Source organism: Mus pahari, chromosome 17 (genome assembly GCF_900095145.1).
Source record: "Mus pahari chromosome 17, PAHARI_EIJ_v1.1, whole genome shotgun sequence".
Lineage (NCBI taxonomy): Eukaryota > Metazoa > Chordata > Mammalia > Rodentia > Muridae > Mus > Mus pahari.
Window position 1 is genome coordinate 2,017,635 of NC_034606.1, and position 21,168 is coordinate 2,038,802.

The 21,168-nt window shown below is 38.9% G+C and overlaps 1 protein-coding gene across 1 annotated transcript in view; it reads right to left on the minus strand.

Moving 5' to 3' along the window:
- The window catches only part of Stk3 (serine/threonine kinase 3), a 246,765-nt gene that overhangs the window by 91,466 nt on the left and 134,131 nt on the right, over window positions 1-21,168 (minus strand). Inside the window, exons 7-8 of the mRNA XM_021216579.2 lie at window positions 10,573-10,710; window positions 2,983-3,108 (exon numbers count right to left, since the gene is read on the minus strand). Coding sequence (XP_021072238.1) covers window positions 2,983-3,108; window positions 10,573-10,710 — 264 coding nt within the window. The remainder of the gene's footprint in view (window positions 1-2,982; window positions 3,109-10,572; window positions 10,711-21,168) is intronic.

Here is a 21,168-nt window from a genome sequence, read left to right on the forward strand (position 1 = left end):
TGTGGGGCGCCGCCTCACATGTCGCCGTTACAAGATAGCGCCGACATCCCACTACCTCTGGTGGGTGGTGGACTAAAAAGGAAGTTAAAACGTTTGAGAACCATCATTAAAAATGAAATAAAAAAAAAAAGTTACAAGGAACCATTTCCTTGACTTCATTTATTTATTTACTTTTGCCAGCTGTGTCTGGGTTCTATCCTAGTTATCTGGACTGCCCAGTCTCTGGTTCCTGACTGTCCAGGCAGTGTCAGATGTGAGCTCCCTCTCTTGGGGTGGACCACAAGTTGGACCAGTCATTGGTTGACCACATAGACAAATTCTGAACCCCCCATTCCCTAGCATATTTTGCAGGGAGGATAGAGTACAGGTCAAAGGTTCTGTGGCTGGGCTGATGTCCTAGTACCACTGCTAGGAGCCTTTGCTAGTTTATAAAAGATGGCTAGTTCAGAATCCATATCCCCATTACTAGGAGCCTTTGCTAGTTTATAAAAGATGGCTAATTCAGAATCCATATCCTCATTACTAGGAGCCTTTGCTAGTTTATAGAAGACTGCTAGTTCAGAATCCATATCCCCATTACTAGGAGCCTTTGCTAGTTTATAGAAGACTGCTNCTAGTTTATAGAAGACTGCTAGTTCAGAATCCATATCCCCATTACTAGGAGCCTTTGCTAGTTTATAGAAGACTGCTAGTTCAGAATCCATATCCTCATTACTAGGAGTCTTCGCTAGGGTCACTCTCATAGGTTTGAGGGAGAATCCACTATACTAGGGTTCTATATCACTCATTATACGTCTCTCAACTCCTTACTTCTCTGCCAATACTCTCTCCCTCCTTCTGCTCACTCCCCACCTATTTCCCCTGTTCCCATCCTCATACACCACTGTCCACTAGCAAAGTCTACTTTATTTCCTAAAAGTAGATCCATGTGTTACCTACTTGAGCCCTCCTGCTTACTTAGCTTCTGTTGGGTTGGTGGAGTGTATCACATTTATCCTTTACTTAACAGTTAATATCAACTTAAAAGTGTATACATATCATGTTTGTCTTTCTAGATCTGGGTATCTCACCCACAATGATTTTTTTTTTCTAGTTCCATCCACTTGCATGCACTTTTCATGGTGTCATTATTTTTAACAGCTGAGTCATACTCCAAAGTGTAAATGTACCACATTTTCTTTATCCATTCTCCTTTTGAGGGACGTCTGGGTTGTTTCTAGTTTCTGGCTATTATAAATAAAGCTGTTATGAACATAGTGGAGCAAGTCCTTGGGTTAGGATGGAACATCCTTTGGTATGTGCCCAAAAGTGGAATACCTGGCTCTTGAGGTAGATCAATTCCCAATTTTCTGAGAAATTTCCATATTGACTTCCATGGTGGGTACACATATGCACTCCCACTAGCAATGGAGTGCTCCCTGTGCTCCATGTCAATGGAGGAGTGCTCCCTGTGCTCCATATCAATGGAGTGGCCTCTGGTGGAGCAGGGAGTTTCTGCCCAGATGGGGGTCTTTCACCAGAACTGGGGGCTGGGATATGCTGACAGGGAGGAGGGGAGCACCTGGGAGTAGGCACTAAGTACGGACAGTCAATGGGCAGGAGGCCTACCTAGAGTTCTGGTGGCCAGTGTGGCCTCTGGTTGAGCAGAGGGGCTTCCACAAAACTCACTCAAAAATGTTTTAATCATTGAAATAAACAAAGTTTTCTATAGACTTATTTATAAAGAGGTATTAAGTATTATCATATTATAAGTTTACTATTTAAAACTTAAAATATCTAAAAAAAAAAAAAAAAATAACTGGCAAGCACATCCATTAAAATGTTAGGAGCTGAAGAACCAGCCTGCCCAATCTTAGGCTTGAAGCCATCTGTGATTAAGACAAACTAGATTCATTCCTGATTCATTCCTCAAACCTCTATTTTTCAAAGACCTTACCTAAAAATGGTTCTGTATTGCCTGTTCGAGGAATGGAAATCATGTCTTTGTTTCTATGACCACCTATGACCACCTATGGCTCCCTTGTGATGCCCACCTTGCAACAATTTCTTTTCTTCAGGGAGACTAGCCTGCCATGCTCATGCCCAGCTCCTGTAATCCCATCTATTTCCCCACCAAATGCCCCCACTTGGAAATCCCCTACTTCTGAACTATAAAAGTCTTATCTTCCTCACATCCAATGATGACCTTACGGGGAGGGAGCCTGTGCATGCACATGAAGAAAAAATGCTTACTTCAGTTAATTTGGCTATGCTGATTTGGGTCATTTGTCTTTCTCCTCCCATCTTTGGGGGTTAAAAAAAAAGCAACATGTGGATTTATACTCAACCTTCTCTAAACTGTAAAGACATGATAAGGAGAGACACATGCAGACAATGAGGAAACATGGGGCAAGAGACAACAGCAAGACAGAAACTGTAAGCTAACAAAAAGATTTAGAGTTAGAGAACAGGTGAGGGCAGCTTCCTAAAATGCCCTTTAACATATCCAGAACTGAAGCTTTCCCGAAGAAAAGCCAGAAGAAGCAAGAAAATCCTGGCCCCAGAGCAATCAAGTCCAAAGTCCTTCACAGAAGAATTTATTACTCTACTAGTCTGCTTTCTGCATAGAGATCCAAGAGGACATTTAGTACTGCTCTCAAATACCACTATATTATATGTAGGCCAAAATGTACAATCAGGGAATCAGAACAAATGTAAAGGAAAGAAAGACATGGCAAGGAACCACCCCATCTCCACTCAAAGTATCATGAAAATGTGACAAAAATTCAAGGTGTGAAGTGCCTATAAACTCCTCTGAATCAACCCTATGTTTCCACCAATCACTGGTTCACACCAGAAAGGAGAGTAAAGGAAATATTTGAACATCATTTGTGTATCAAATTAGCAAAAACTATCCTTAAAAGATTTTAAGGAACAAAATAAAATTACTCAAAAATGACCCAGATGATTTAAAGTATCACCCTCCTGAGATTAATTACGAACCGAGTTTTCTTCCTCCTCCTCTAGCTCTCGTTGCTGTTCTTCATGCCGTTTGGCTTTGATTTCCATGGCTTCTGTGATCAGGTCTCTTAATATTGACACAGGTTTTGCATTCTTGATAAAAGGATGCTAAAAAGACAGAGTTAAACGGTATAAAATCATATTTTTCTGGTTTATAAACAACAATATTAAAACACCCATAACTTCTAACTAGGGTCATACACTACAATAATGATTTTACTTACAACTAATATATTGATTAAGAAAATAGCATTTTGTTTGCTTTAGGAAAAATGCTTTTAAGTTCACTTATTTTCAAAAACATTCCAAGCATACATACAAAAATATAATCTTAAAGATTATAATCTTAAAGATATAATTGTTAAAAGTGGGCATTAGGTGGTAAAAGTATTTCAAATATTTAAAGATGATTAATGATTACAAGTAAAAGTAAACTTACTTTAACACTTGAAGAATTAAATGAGTCGTAGTAATCTGATGGGCAAACAAAGGGGGCAGCCTCCTTCCTTCCACCTCACTGCATCCTACTGTGTCTGGATGTGTTTACTCACTTCCAACGAGACAGAGAACTACCTGCCAAACTACTGCTTCAGTTGAGTCTTGTTTTTTTCTTTACTTCCCTGATCTAGAAATGATTAAGTTCTCTATTATTTTATATCTTGTACTTCTGATAAGTAAAAGGATAGCCTTTTAAGTTTACTTTTAAACTACACTTTAAAAGTGTACGCGTGTGTGTCTGTGTTTAGGGGACAACTAGTAGGAGTCAGCTCTTTCCTTCCATTATGTGGGTCCCAAGGACTGAACTGAGGTCATCATACCTGGCAGCAAATGCCTTTCCCATCATCAGCCTGAGTGGACCTAAATCTCACTGATGAGCACAGCACGAGAGACAGTAGAGGAGAAATATATGGCACAAATAAACTTATTTTGAGACAATAATCTAGCTTCAAAATACAATGTTCATAATTATTTGCTAGTATATATAAGCAGAGGAAAGAAGCCCTGTGTATTTTAATAAAGTCTAATAGAACACAAAAATATATTCAGACAAAAAAATCTAATGATGAAAAATTAGACACCTAGAAGGGGCTTTAACATGGTAAACAAACTATTTGATAAAACTATTAAATAAAAATATCAAGTAAGGGGGAAAATAACTATGAGTAAGAATCTTACCGTCATTTGAAAGTCCTAATTAATTCTTTAGGATAGTTAACGTCACCATCAGATAAAGCACACTCTATTGACAAATCCTCAAGGCTCCTAGTCATCCATCAAAAGAGGCCTCCTGTACACTGAGCTAACTACTAAGGGAAGAAAGCCCAGAGCCCTCACTTCCCTTTCAGCTGGTTATCAGTACTCGCTCATAACTCAGTTTTCCCTGTGAATGTGAACTCCACTGCTATGTGCCATTCCTGGCATAGGGCCCATAAAGTCCTGAGCATATACTTCTCCATGCCCTCTTCCTTCTGTGCTATAGGATATTTATGATACAACTTTCAAAAACTACAAGATAAAAAAGAGTGCCCAAAGAGAATAAACAAAAGTAGAAGGACCACTCAAAAAAGGAAGAAACCCTATGGTAAACAAATGTGCACTGCCCTTGAGGAATTTATTACCCAAAATTAGGAAGACAAATACGTAGTTTAAAGTTATAGTTTGCCATACAAGTTATATTGGTGATGGTTTAGCACAATATCCATGTAAAAGAGAAAAGCAGAAACAGAATAAGCTGGGAATGTGCTTTGCTGTAGATTGCAATCTCGACATATGCCAGGTCCCAGGGGCTGTCTCCAGCAGCCCCCTACCTGCCTCACAGAATGACAAGCAATTCACAGTATGAAGAGAATGAAAAAGATACAAAGACAAAATGTATGGTGAGAACTTAGTGGAATAATCTGCATCGTCTAGTTAACAATACTGTCCAATGTCCTCTGAGCCAAAGATTGAGTTAACAGCAAGGCAACTGAGCCAAGTGTTTAATATGAAAAGCCTGGATTTTACATGAGACCATCCTTAATAAACAAATTAGAGAATAACATATAGGAAAAATGTTGATACCATTAATTTACAATTTACAATGGAATTTATTAATAAAAAACAATGGCAAGATACAGGTATGAATTATTAAGGGTCTGAGCTAGACAATTCCCCAAAATTGAGAGGAAATATAAATTAGATGGGGAAAGGAGAAAGATTTGGTGGCAACAAAATATTAGTCAAAGAGGCCATGAACACATAAGCAAAAGGAAGTAGAACAGACGGAGAATTAAACAGCATAGCTCAGACCCTTCATGCCTGTAGCTTGCCATTGTATTAATAAATTCCATTGTAAATTGTAAATCAATAACACATTCAGATTCTGCAATCCTTTGGACTTCAGATTCTCTGATTAAGAGATGCTCAAGTGTACATATATATTCAAATCCAATATAGAAGAACTCAACACTTTTGGTCCCCAGCATCTTAGGTGGGGACATTCAAGCTGTGTGAATGGAACTAACTGATCAGAACTATAAAAACAGAACCAATAGAATTACAGCCTTCAAAAAAAGAAAAAAAAGATATAAAAATCTCAACCAGGACTATATATTGTTATCTTCTCAGGGAAAACAAAGCCAATATTTTAAGCTATAGTAATATCTCAGTTCCAAAGTGTATTTTAATTTTTTATCATTTACTATAAATTATCTACAGTGCTCTAGTTAGAGCTAAATATTCTGAACCTAATTTATCTAATTCCACATGTATTCCTGCTTTCTCTGAATAACAGCTCCAGATACAACTGTGACCAATGAAAAAAAGTTGTCAGGCTATGCATGGAGGCATTCCTGCAATCCTAGTAGTCAGAAAGCTAAGGCAGGGACATCTTAAGTTCAAGGATGATCTAGATGCTATAAAAAGAGATACTATGTCTCTCTCTCTCTCACACATACACACACACTCAGGGAGAGAGAGAGAGAGAGAGAGAGAGAGAGAGAGAGAGAGAGAAGGGGAAGAGAATAATCTTTGGGAAGTAGAGGGAGAGAGAGATCTGGGAGGGAAAGAAGAGGGGGAGGGAAAGGGGGGCTAGTTCAGATATGGGAGGAGATGGGGGAGAAGTACAAAAGGTCAGGAATTTGAAAGTAGATGTGTAGCAGTGGTGAATGGGGAATTGGAGTAGCCACTAGAAAGTCCCAGATGCCAAGGACCCAAGAGGTCCCCAGGACCCAACAGGGAGGACTTTAGTCAAAATACTCAACAAAGGGGAGACAGAACCTGTAGAGACCATATCCAGTGGATAGGCATGGCCCCCAGTTGAGGGATGGGGCTACCCACCTACCTCAAAAATATTAATCCAGAATTCTTCCTGTCGAAAGGAAATGAAGGGACAAAGAGTGGAACAGAAACTGAAGGAAAGGCCATGCAGAGACTGCCCCACCTAGGGATCCATGCCATCAGCTGACACCAAACCCAGACATTATTGCTGATGCCAAGAAGTGCTTACTGACAGGAGCCCTGTACAGCTGTCCCTGAGAGGCTTTGCAAGAGCTGGACCAATACAGATACAGATGCACACTGCCAAGCATCGGACTGAGCACAGCCATCTGATGCCCTCTTCTGGTGTGTCTGAAGACAGCTACAGTGTACTCACATACATAAAAAAAAAATTCTAAAAAAAAAAGAGAGTGACAGAGACAGAGAGAGAACTACCTAATAATTTTTAAAAAGAACAACACTAATAAAACAAAACAGAAATTACCTTTAAAGCAATCTATCATATTTTGTAAAATATTTATTTTTTGAGAATTTCGTATAAGTACTATATTTACATCATTTCTCCCACCCAACCTCTAATTATCTCATACTCCCAATTGTTTTCAATTTTATGGCCTGACACGCACACACATTTAATTATTACTGATACACACATACACAAACAAAAGCTGAAGAGTTTGTTACTACTGATATACACACACAAACCTGCAGAGTTCATTATTACTCACACACACACACACACACACACACACACACACACAACCTGCAGAGTTATAGCTGATATGTACTGATACACAGACACACACACACACACACACACATTGAGTTCAATCACTGTTGTTCACACATGTATATCTACTTAGGGCTGACCACGGGGGGGTTGGATAAGTTATTGGGGTTTATCCCTGGAAAATACTGGTCCTCCCTCTGTCAGCAGTCATTAACTCCCTATTAATCTAGGGGTGGGGCTTTGTAAGATTCTTCCCACCTACTTGGTATACCACAAATAACAACTGTCACAAAGTTTAAGGTCTCTACAAAACTGTGGTCTCTTAAGCCAAACAGCCAGAGGACAGATAGATAGAAAACTTTTAGGCAGTAACCATTCTACCAGAGCAGCAATTCTCAACCTTCCTAATGCCTTGTAATAATGACCTTCATGCTCTGATGACCCCAACCATAAAATTATTTTCATTGCTACTTCACGACTGCATTTTGCTGTTATGAATCGTAATGTAAATATCTGATATGCACAATGATCTCAGGCAACCCCTGTGAAAGGGTTATTCAACTCCCAATGGGGTGATGCACAGGTTGAGGACAGCTGCAGTAGAGGCGAGAACCAAGAACACCGTGGCACATTACTAGCAACAGCTGATGAGAAGTCTAGACTTCGGCCTCACTCAATTGTCCAGGTTTCTACTGAGATGAAACAATCAACTGCTAACATAGGAGATTCATCTCAACAAAGTAAAGAATCCCCTCCCTCCTCAAATGGAAAGTGTCAGCAACGACCATGTGAAAGCCTAGACTTAGGTTGGAGAAAGGCTACTGTGGAAGGTCTGAATTATCATCACGTTCCATATGATACTGAGTATTAAATGGCCATCCCCACAGTGTCAATATAGGTAACCGGAAGAAACCAAGCTCTTGATCTTCTTTGACACTGAAGAAAGGGATGGATGGATGGATGGATGGATGGATGGATGGATGGACGGACTGACCAACAGATACAGACAGACAGACAGACAGACAGACAGACAGACAGACAGACACACACACACACACACACACACACACACACTGGATGAATGGATACATAAATAGGCAGGTGGAAAAATAGGTGAGAGAATAGCTAGCCAGTCTCCATGATCCCTCCAACAGAAACAAGTGAGGTCACAACTATGTATCCTCAAGTGATATAAGAAAATGAACTGCCAACCCAAAATATTAGGAAGAAAATTACCACAAACTTCTAAAAGTACAAGGAAAATGATGTAAAGAACTTTTAGGCATCAGGAAGATAAATAACAGAAAGGACAAAAATAGGATAAATACAATAACTTTCCCTTCTCTTGACTTTCTTCAATTAAGGTTTATATTTAGATCAAATATTATAGAACTAATGTAGTTCTCAACTACAAAGACAAAATATTTAAGGCAATTATAATCTAGCGGTGAGTCAGAAAAGAGGCTAAAGTTACTTCTATATCTTACTGGAACTGGTAAGAATAAGTCACACACCATGGGCACTGATACTCCAGGATCAAATTACATAATCAAATAATCAAATACTGTTGCCATAAATAACGGTTACTCTACCATTCATGTGGAAAGTTGAAAACAATAGAGAGTAGGGCTTAGGCCTGGCAGTATGGCTTAGTAGGTAAAGGTGCTTGCTGTCGATCCTAAAGATCTGAGTCTAAAGCAAAAAAACCACATAGTCCCTGTGAGTTGTCTGTACTCATCCTGACATAAATAAATAAATTTAATTAAAATATTTTTAAAAGAATGGGACTTGGACAAATGAAATCTATGTAGAATAATCACTGGTTTACTATGTGATCTTCAGTGTGTCATTTAATTTTTCTGGGCTCTAATAACCTCCACAAAATTAAGGAAATATATTGATATATTTTAAGTGCTTCTATCCTTTCTAACTTAAAAAGATTTTTACCATAGGGGGGAAAAAAGCTAGAAATAATGACCAAATGAATGAATGGATAAATACATACATACATACATACATACATACATACATACATCGGTCTCCAGACAAACTACTTTTCACCATCAGATATTATGGCTTTGTTTGTTTTGCCTTTTTTTTTCAGATCTTTCTTCCTTCTGTGTCTCTTATGTATGAATCAATCACTTACATGTTCAGTATAATAATGACATCAAGAAGCTCTTGATTTGTTTGCTTAGTATTTTCCTGGAAGATTGATAACCTTTAAAAATAAATGCTTTAGCCAACTATTTTTCATTTTTTATTTTTTACTATGTGGGTCTTGGGGACTGAACTCAAGTCCTTGGGCCAACCATCTCATTGGGCCCCTTAATTTTTTATGTGCAGGGGAGGCTATGTGCATGGGTGCGCCAGAGCACACACACCCAGGTCAGAGAAGGGTGTTAGACTTAGCAGCAAGTGCCCATCCATGCTCAGAGCTATCTCACTGCAATGTCCTACAAGCTGAGAGCTACCTCACTTCAGTGCCCTACATGCTCACTGGCCCAAATTTGCCATCTTAATTATCAACAAATTAAGTTTTGAAATTCTATCTATGCATGACTCAAAACTCAAATAAACTGAAGGGGGGCAGAGGAGAACACCCATTTGGAGGCAAGAGGGAGGGAGAATGGGGTGAGGCACTGTGGGGAGGGTACTGGGAAGGAGGGCAACTGCTGGAATGTAAATAAATTAACTAATTAATTAAGAAAAGCATTACAGACTGTTTCATGGAGCCTTCAATGAATTTTACTTTATTTTCAAGAAGTTTTTTTCTTTTTTTAACAAGAACTGTGACTTGAATTCTTTTACTATTTAACAGTAAGAAGCATCTGAAAATTATTTGTTATTTTAAAACACACTGAGGTACACTGTAGACATACTGTGAGAGAGTCGGTGAGGCACACTGTAGATATACCTACATGCATATGGTGCAGCATACTTATTAGTTGAGAGTTCTGACGCAATTCTGTTAAGAAGAAAAAGTTTCACAAACTTGTTTTTCTATTATAAGTATTAAGTTATTTCTTTTTGCTTTAAAATCCACAGATATTTTTAAAAGCCTCTTGGTTTTTTAGATACAGTTTATTTACAGTACGGATAAAATACATCACTCAGGCAACCTTATAACTAGCATTTATAACATGTAATAATCTTTTCAGGGATCTTGGATTTATATACATTAGAGTGGAGCCAGAAGTCAAGGGACAATGCTGAATTAAGAAGCACAAGGAAGCCGGGCAGTGGTGGCGCATGCCTGTAGTCCCAGCACTTGGGAGGCAGAGGCAGGCAGATCTCTGAGTTTGAGGCCAGCCTGGTCTACAGAGTGAATTCCAGGACAGCCAGGACTACACAGAGAAACCCTGTCTCGAAAAACCAAAAAAAAAAAAAAAAAACCAAAAAACAAAAAAATAGAAGCACAAGGAAACCACTGGGAGATAAACCCACAGCAAGAGCTCACAAGACAAGGGACATGAGAACATCCCAACTCCATGTTTTCAATCTTTAGGCAGTCCTGAGACTCAGTAGCTTCAGGAATCTTGGAGGAGGAGGAGGAGGAGGTCGCCCTCCTTATGTGCACTGACCTGTAACAGCTGTGTTGCAGTGGCTCTCTGCTCAGGACTCTTCACCAAGCACTTCTTCACAAAGTCAGTGAAGTCATCAGACCAAAGCTCAGGTTTCCTGAATGTTGGTGGTGGGTTTGTAGGGATCATAAAAATAGCCTAGTGTAAACGAAACATCCAGAAGACACAGTGAGAAACACAAGAGGACAACCACATAAACACATCTCTATTTTCTTATCAGAGTTCCAGTGAGACTGCAATTCGGGAGCCAAATCTGTCTGCTGTGAGTGGAATCACTCCCCATGAGATCCCTCTATTTGAACTGCAGCTCACCTAGCACATTGTTTCTTAGTTTATATTTGGTTTTTGAATCTATCACAAAGAAGACTATCACATTCATAGACTTTTTGCCAAAGACATTAACTGTCAAAGATATGTTTCCAAATCTTGTATTGCCAGATTTATTGAATATTTGTTTTATGTTAAGTATTGTAGTTAGAAAAGGCCAGCAGCAGGCTAATCTGCATGTGTAACCCAAACTATTTAAGCATAAACAAAATTACTACTGTTCTTAAATACCAGATGATGAAGGTTCTAAATGAAAAAAGTTTGAATATACCACTTCAATTTACCAGAAATAAGTTAAGTGCTAAATATCCATAGCTATGATAATACATTCTGATAGTTCAAATTTGAAAAGTATAAAAGCAACCCTCCATCTCACAGCCTGTGGTAAACATCTCTCCAAGTTCCATGTGAAAAAACAACCAAACTGAAACAAACATAATATACTCAATAAATATTAACATTTTTACTCATACATGCTATTAAAAGTGAAGAGACACAGCGGTAACAGAAATTTTATGAAATAAAATGAATTAGAACACATAATGACGACTCATAGGTAATTTTATGTACCTACTAATAAGTAAATTTATAGAAATATACAATTAACACCACAGGTGAGGGGCAAACCAAAGGCCTTTTAACAGCAGTAAGCACACAATCATGGACCCTTAGACAGAGAGGCTCAGAGGAGGCGCCCCAGTCTCAGTGCTTAGGTCTGAGAGGCTCAGAGGAGGCGCCCCAGTCTCACTGCTTAGGTTTGAGGATCTCAGAGGAGGCGCCCCAGTCTCACTGCTTAAGTCTGAGAGGCTCAGAGGAGGCGCCCCAGTCTCACTGCTTAGGTTTGAGGATCTCAGAGGAGGCGCCCCAGTCTCACTGCTTAAGTCTGAGAGGCTCAGAGGAGGCGCCCCAGTCTCACTGCTTAGGTTTGAGGATCTCAGAGGAGGCGCCCTAACTCTTCCTTCCTAGATCTGAGAATTCGTTCCCTTTGGAAAGGCATCTTTTCACCTGACTCTAGATGGGCCTCTTCTGTATGCAAACTTAATGTACATTAAGCCATGTTCATTCTCTTTAATGCATAAATAGACAGGGGTAGTCATAGTATAAAGTATAATAACATTTAGAAATTAAATTTTTATCATTAAAAGGATTAGAATATTGTTTACAGCTAAAACTTCTATTCATATATAGAGAAAAGATCTCAACTATAAAGTTATACACAGAACATTTTTCCGTATCAATTTTATTAATTGCATAAGACAGAGCTTCTATTGTACACTGAATTTTTCTGATTTTTTATTAATTGGCAAAAATTATGTATAATTGGCTTGAAATCATAGTAGAAGATATTTACTTCAATCTGTTCATTTTACAGAAAAATAACCTAAAGTCTAGAGAGTTATAAGTGAAATTTCAGATGTACAACAGAGCTGTCATTTAAATCATCAGAAAAGCATCAGAATGCTTCCAAGTTTCAACAAGCAAATATGATTATTAAATGTAAACAAACACCTAAGGAGATGTGAAACATGACAAATGGTCCCACTGTCAGCAAATGGATCCCAGTCCTCCCCTCTGCTTCCTCAGAGGGGCAGAGAGCATGAGCAAGCTTTAAGGCTATATAAGGTTACCTAGACTTACTAGAATGCCAACTGTCACAATTACTAAGCTGAAGTCCACTCAACCAAATATGAGAGAATAGCCAAATCAAAGTTTTCTCAGCCAACAGCATAGGCTAGGCTGCAAAAGAAGTGCAGCTCATGGTACAGCGAAATACAAAATTATCAAAGACACCCGAGAGCTAAACCACAAACCTCGAAGAAGGAAACACATGAGAAAAATGTCATGACAGGAATTTGACAATGACTTCTTGTCTGGAACCAAAGTTCAGGCAATAAAAGTAAGGTGAACTTCATGGATACATATGGCTCTGTTCCTCAATGGGCATGACCACAAGAGCAAAAATGGTAAAACCTAGAATAGGGAATTTCACAGAACAATAGCAAGCTAGACAGCAAAGAAGATCCCTACATCTCAGCTGTCAAAAATACAACTCAAGTTTAAAACAGGTGAAGGTCTTAAGCATTTCTTCAAAGAAGAAACAAAATTAGCTAACAAACACAGGACAGATACTCATCACTACCCACAGAAAAAGGCAATCAGACACAAACATGCAGCACTTGGAACCCAACAGGAGAGCTGGGAAGAGAGGAGATGGAGAAAAAGAGAGAGAAGACTCAACAGAACTGGAAATGGTTAAAACTTGGCCTTCACAGGGGGCCTAGAATTTAATTCTTGCCCAGGACCAATGTTCAATCCCCAGCACCCACGTGGTGACTCACAACTGTCTAACTCCAGTTCTAGGCACTCTGGTGCTCTTTTTTGACTATGTGGATACCAGACATGCATGGTGAACATACATACAGGCAGGTAAAATGCTCATACACATGAGTGTAGCCAGGATTGCAAAGCAAAGCAAACACATATAATCAGATATTTCTACAGTCATTTTCTGTAGAGTCAGCTGATACAGTGATCCAGAAGTGATCAACTTCTGAAAGTAACAATAGGTTGCTGACCAAGCAGTAACAGTGCAATCACTTTGTTCTGTTGTATTCTGTTGACTTGTTTAGACAATGTCAAGCTTACCTATAAGGTAAGAGTATCTTAGACTTAGGCTGACTTAAACCAGGATGTCACTTGGTCAGTCAATCATCTACTTTACTCATTGGGCCCTTCAAGTATGTGACTTCATAAGTTTTACTATTACAAATTTTAAAATACTATATATACCTAAAACCCACAGAGCGCACAGTCAATTTGTAGAGAAAAATTAATGAACATATGGAACAAACAACATGAAGGTCTATCTCTAACTTGGTTCATCTCTGATGGCTCCATAGTAATACTGGACTCCAGTGAAGCTTCAAGAATGGACAAAATAAATAGCAGCTTCAGAAAAGAGAGGGAGGGAATCACCTGTTCCTTCAAACCAGAGTGAAAACAATACATTCCAACCTCTTCTCTGAGAACAGTTCAGAGAAGAGAGAGCTGACCTTAACCTTGGCTGCAGGTAGATAGGAGATTGTCCAGATAAACACTGTCCCCACTGTTCTGTTACAAATTAGCAGATAACAGGCCCAATGATTTATGTCCTTGAGCTAATGCTTCTCCTTTGAACTTTGAGCCAATAAGCCGCAGTCTTATCTTCTGATAATCTTAACATATAAGGTTCACCTGGCAGTAGCTATTAGAAACCAGAGGATAAAAAGCTTTACTCTAACTCTTATTTACCCAGTACTATCATAAAGTGGTTATAATGGCACATCATACTTGCAAACAAACACTGAGCATGGACATTGAGCGTACAGTTCAAATAAGCAAGTCTATTAAACTGTCTCCTGGAAAGTACTGTCTTTCATTTCTGTCTTTAACTTTTTAGAAAAATCAGTAACAGACGTAGATTTTCTCGAAGTCTTTACTGGGTTCAACCAACCACGAGGATCCTCTTAAGAATCTCTAGGTTTTGTATAAGTCAAGTCATAAGCCCCTGTTGTAGAAAGTGTTGATTAGCAGTGGCTAGCCTTAAAATACCCTGCTACCAACCAAACAGCACACACTCTTTAGAGCCATATAATTGATCTTATCTCTAACACCATTTGATTGAAGAATGTTAGTGCCATAAATTATATGATTAGCCTATGCCTGTTTCTACACAGTATATTGCTTAACTACACACTAAACCTATCACTAAGTTTGGATTTTTTTTTTATTTCCCTGATCACAAGTACTCTGAAGACAGCAAATAAATAAATAAATAATAAAATAAAATAAAATAAAATAAATAAAAATAAAAATTAAAAATAAAAAAAAAATGTGCTTCAAAATGCCTAACTAGCTTTGTGCCTGAAATCTCATGCTTTAGACTCAATAGAGCCCAGCTTGCAGAAAGTGCTTCACTGAGAAGTTATCATGCATAGATTTATAATCTCAGTGGAATGAACCAACAACTATGTCGGAGCTAAGGCAACTGATCTGTAATGCACAGAAGCAAGGAGCATGCCAGTATAACAGTAAGTCACGGATCTGTGAGCAAAAGACCGTCTTCATAGCAAAGGAGAGAAAGGTGAGAGAGCACCTACAGAGAACAGCAGAGCTATTTTGTGAGAATGAACATAATGCACAGGTAGCAAGCTTAATCACATAAAGACGGTATTTTTAAAGGAAATATAGTAATAACCTCTTTTTAAAAATACTACAAATAAGAGCAAACAATAAGCCCCTGACTGCATTGCCACCTGACTGCATCTCCAGTGTGCTGATTTCACACAAGGGAGACAGTTGGACCATGCTCTTTGTGTACAAAAGATGTCAGCATCCATGTGTAAAACTCCAGCTCTGAAAACAGAGTAACATGCTGGTTTGAAAGAAATGCAAAGGTGAAGAAGGTGTGGAGAATGCTTGTTCTTGCCTTGCATTTCTACAATAGAATGAGCAAAGCACAGGACTCCAGTTAGAACAGTGGTTCTCCACCTGTGGGTCTCTACCCCTTTGGGAGGGAGTGTCAAAACGAACTTTTCACAGGGGTCACATATCAGATATCCTGAATATCAGGATTTATATTACAGTTTCCATTACAATTCCTTTTTTAAAAAGGTTTATTTATTTTATTTGATGTATGTGAGTACACTGTAGCTGTACAGATGGTTATGAGCCTTCATGTGGCTGTTGGGTATTGAATGTAGGACCTCTGCTCGCTCCACTCAGCCCTGCTCACTCACTCAGTTCCTGCTCGCGCCAGCCCAACGATTTATTTATTATGATAAATAAGTAAGTACACTGTTGCTGTCTTCAGATGCACCAGAAGAAGACATCAGATCTCACTGCGGGTGGTTGTGAGCCACCAGGTGGTTGCTGGGATTTGAACTCCATTACAATTCTTTTTTCTTTCTTTCTTTTTTTTTTTTTTTTTTTGGTTTTTCGAGACAAGCTTTCTCTGTGTAGCTCTGGCTGTCCTGGAACTCACTCTGTAGACCAGGCTGGCCTAGAACTCAGAAATCCACCTGCCTCTGCCTCCGAGTGCTGGGATTAAAGGTGTGCACCACCACACCCGGATCTCCATTACAATTGTTAATTGTAGCAAAATTAAAGTTATGATATAGCAATAAAAAAGGTCACCACAACAGGAGGAACTTTATTAAAGGTTGAGTTAGAGGAACTTCCACAATCACTCATTAGGCCAAGAAATATCAGTCTGCTCGCCTGGAAAGTAATCTAAGGAAAGAGGTAGAGTGGGTACTCTAGCTCTGAATGGAGCGTGGCTACTGGACTGAACACTACAGTATCTAGCTCCACTCTCAGAGGACACTCAGCTGGACAACCTATGCCTGTCAGAGGAAAGGTTCCCTTCTGTGGATTCTCAATCTGAAAAGGAATATTAGGAAGATTTTTATTAGTATTTAAGAGTGAAAATATTAAGGCAGGTAAGTTGAAAATTCAACCTGGCAGGAAGAGGGAGATAGAAAGAAAGTAATAACTTTAGGTTAGGCCAAAATGAAACAGCAAATTGCAAGAACTCAGGCAAAATTTAATAGGAAAGAAATCTGTCTCCCGCAATCCCCATCTCACCTTGGGAATGCTTTAATCCCTATCTTAGTGAAAGATACAGGAAAACAGTTCTGTTGTTGTTGCTCTTAAAGAAACAAACAGATGATGTAGCAATCTTTAACTGCATAGCCTTCTTTAAACGCTCTTGTGAACCAGAGCAAGCATGCATCCCAATCCCGGGCCACCAGCTCTCAGCAGCAGGTATATGTCACGGTTACTGGAGAACATTTAATTCGCACTTTTCACAGTAAGAGTATCAAGGACCCATTCTGAACCTCACTGTAGGAAGCACAAACTTCGGAGAATTCACCAGTTTTACAGACTGAGAACAGATAACAGAGGAATGGGAGATTTATAAAAGCTAACTACCTCAGGGGCAGGCTTTTATCAACAGTAACTAGACTGCATCTGTTGCTACCTATTTTGTTACCTAAAAAGCAGATATTTATCTATGTTATAAATATATTTCATTTCACTCTATTTTACAATTTTACTCATACACAGTTAAATGATCAGAATGCACAGATGGCAAGAACCCATAGTTCTACCCCATACATCCCATAAGTAATGAGGAAGAGCCTCCATTTCCACCTTTATGAAACTGAAAAGTGCACTACAAGACTTCTGCCATGGCTCATAGTTTAAAAAAAAAAGAATGGGGTGAAGACTTGCCTTCTTCTGTGGACATCTAGTCACTCCAGTATGTAGGGACCAGGGGAGCCTGGCAGTAATCAGCTGCCCTTTGCGCTACCTGCTGAGGAGGTCTACACACCCAGCAGGACTTTCACTGTCATCCAACAGTAAAACAATCACCAAGCAATGGATCTCCATGAGGAGCCAGAACTGTGACTCCACCCAGCCAGCAATGAAGAGCCACTCCTGCCACTGGTGTCCACAAAGGCTGAGCAGAGAATCCGAAGTTCAAACTCTACTGGTCCCCAACTGGTGTAATGTCAAAAAACTATCTCAAGCACAGAGTTTACATTAGACTTGGAGAGTAAAAAACTTTTTATGTCCAGTTTTTAACTAAAAATTCCTTATCCTATTCAAAAACCAGGAAGATTACAACTTCATTGGCAAAAGACAACAGATGTTTTTAATAGAGCTGTTAAAATATTTTAAAAGCAGAAACAGAAGTGCTTCAACTAACAACTATAAATAATAGTTGAAGGGCACTTGTTGCCAAGCCAGACAGGGAGGATCTAGTAAAAAAGAACGAGTAAGCTAGAAGACAGAACAACAGAATAAATTACTCTGCAAGTACAACAGGGGGAAACTTGACTTGGGTACATGGGGGTAAGGATGGAAGAGCTGAGGGAACGACGGATAGAGTCTCATGAACTTCTCTGGGACCAAGTCAAAACATCCAGCATTCAGGGTTTTGGAGTTGTAGAAAAGAAGCATGTTATATATTGTAAACTATAATTGCTAGCATTGCAATTAATCTTACAACACATCCAGCAGCCTGCACTACACCTGTGCAAGACTGGACCAATCAGCAGACAGGCAGAGACCAGGCTGTGCAGGCCCCACCCCTCCCCTTTAACTACTTACTGCTACTGGTGGATTCTAGGGGAGGGACAGGTCTTGTCTTCAGTTCTGCAACTACTAGTGAGTTAGTTCATCAGACTCCAATCCCTAGCTCTAGACCCATGGCAGCCCAGGTGGCTCTCAGTAAATTCAGTGGGCCACAAAGCAAATCAAAGAGACATGAGTGTGGACAGGAGCATACAGGAGGGGCTGGCGGAAGTGGGTGAGGGTGAAAAAGTGACTGCAGTGGATACAAGGAGACAGAGCTGGGTATTGACGGTTTCTCCACATTCACTTATATGTGAATTTTTAATATAAATGCAAGGTGTAAAGCATTCATACAAGGAAAATGTTTCAGTGAACACATTTCAACAGTTCAACTTTATAACAATTATAAATAAACCTGTTAAAATTTTCTGGACTATGCCGGCATTTGGATTTTTTTAAAAAATAAGTAAATTTCTTATTGACAGCAACTAACTGGTGTATGTAGCATTTTTATCATCCAGTAGATTCCATCTATTCACTATACTTTTCTAATTGAGTTGTCCTGCATGCAAATACATTTTTTTTAATGTTGTGCTATTCCTGTAAGTTTGCTATTAAAATACATTAAACTATAAAAACAGAGAAAAAAGAAGAGGTGGGGCACGAAGAGTCATATGCAGTACACATGTGTACAAAACTTTGCAGAGCAAATTTAGTTAATAAAAAATTTCACTAGAAATTTCTAACATTTGGCAGAATAGATTTAGCCTATAGAGTCCAGAGACTGTACAAATCACAAGACAGAAAAATAGAATTCACACAAAAACATATTACATTTCAAAAAATCAAAGACTGAGGGCAAAAAGCAATCTTGAATGTACACAAAAATGAGACCTTTAAATGGAAAGTGAAATGACGGCTGATCTCTTAGCAGAAACCGTGAGTGTTGGAGTGGCATAAAGTGGTTAAGAACGAGAACTGCCAGCAGATTACAACAGCGGAATTGTCCTTCATGGATGCACAGAAATCAAAAGATTCTAAGGTAAGAAAACTTAACAAATTCGTCAAGCTCTATCCTAAAAGAAGGTTGTGGCCACTTTTCTAAATAAAGAAAAATATGTAATTAGTAAATGTGAAATATCCAGGAAGGAAAGTAGAATACAGCTTAAATCAGTACAACAGATTCTCTCTTTTTATCTGAGTTTTTGAAATTACTTTTCATAATTTCAACAAAAATTTAATATATGTAGAAGACATTATTAATACATGGAAGGAAATAAGAGAACAAAAAGAAATTAGGGTTCAATATGTCACCTAAGCTGGTAAAAGAGCTAAACTCATACACATTATGGATAAATCAAAATGGAACTTGAAAATACATTTAAGAAACTCACAGGAAGGCAAGAAAAAACCAGAGGAAAAGTACAGAAATCAAAAGGATGAAATAAATGTAAAAATGAAAAAGACAACCCTGTTATAGTTACTAGACTTCAGCCTCCTCTTCCAACAGCCACGGGGTCTCAATCACCGCCTCTCAGACCTAGCTGTCCTTTACAGTCTGCACATACTATTTAAGTACTCAGATACCAAGGAAGACCGTATCCTGAGACACAGCACACACCAACAGATTTTAAAAAGCTGACTTCCTAGAGAATCCTGCCACATTGTAATTGAACTAGATATCTTATTAGAAAGATGAGCAGAAGCACCAACACTTGGAATCTAAACAGCAAATTTCTACATAATCAAAAGAAAAAGCTTTGAGGTAAAGATTTAAAACCCTAAATGGAATGAAAATGAAGTGCAGAGCACCAGGTGTACAGACATATGACACAGTCCTGAGAGCAGATTTTCCACTCAACACTGTCTCTCCACCCCTTAACTTTCCTTGACTCTCTCCCAGCCCTATCTCTACTAGCCTCCAAATATCGGCTCTCAGAGCTACCCTTCCAGAAAGATCTCACGTTCCATGTGTCTCTTTTACAACACTTCATCCTTCCCACGCCACATCAAACCTGGCATTGTGAAATTCATCCCAGTTCAGTACTAGAAAGGCAAACCAATCAAGGCACTCAGTGAGAGAAGGTAAATAACAACCCTCCTACCTATGCACTAGCTTCAAACAGCTGATGATTATAGTTCCAAATGCATGTCATCAACACATTTTCAGAAAGATGTGAGGCCAGAAAAAAAAAAATCAACCTATTCCTCTATTTTATAGATGTGAGGAAGAAAAGAGTGTCTGTGGTACCTGAATGCAACAAACCTCAGAGCTTCACGCACTGATTTAAGAGAGTCTCTAGTGCATGTCTGCACAGGGTATTATGGTGGGCAAACTAAGAGAGAAATGGGGTAGCCTGAGCAAGACGTGCCTTATGATCCTGAAGACCCCAGCTCAGATCTACGAGCCAGGTGGAGGTGACTCTAGTAGATCTTTGCTATTTCCTAGCAGAAGGGGAGGAAAATGATCCACAGCTAAAACACTTTAAGGTCAGATGTCTTCAGAAATGAACACAGAGGAAACACTTCACAATTAAGCTTAACAACAGTTTCTACTTTCATACTTCCAGGGATCCTAACTAAACATTGACAAAAAATTTATGTATGTCTTTCTATCACATTTCACATTTGGACAATGAGAACACAAAACCAATATATCCATCCATGCCTTGTCTGACAACAACTTCATAATACCTTTACTACCACAGCTCAAGCCCCTCCATCTGCCTGACCTACTGAAGAGTAATATCTTCATTGTTTATTTTCCCTGCTCTTACCCTTGTGTGGCTACTAACCCTTCTCCATAAAAAGAACAGCTCATTTAAATCCAGCTAGAACACAGTATTCCTCTGTTTAAGATCTTCAATGGCTACAAATCTCAGAGTAAATGCTAACCATCAAACCATAGCTTATGAAGGAAGCCACAGTGACCGGGTCCTCTGTTACTCCTGTATAACATCTACATCTCTTGTATCTAACCTGTATAACATCTATATCTCTTGTATCTATAACCTGTATAACATCTACATCTCTTGTATCTAACCTGTATAACATCTATATCTCTTGTATCTATAACCTGTATAACATCTATATCTCTTGTATCTATAACCTGTATAACATCTATATCTCTTGTATCTAACCTGTATA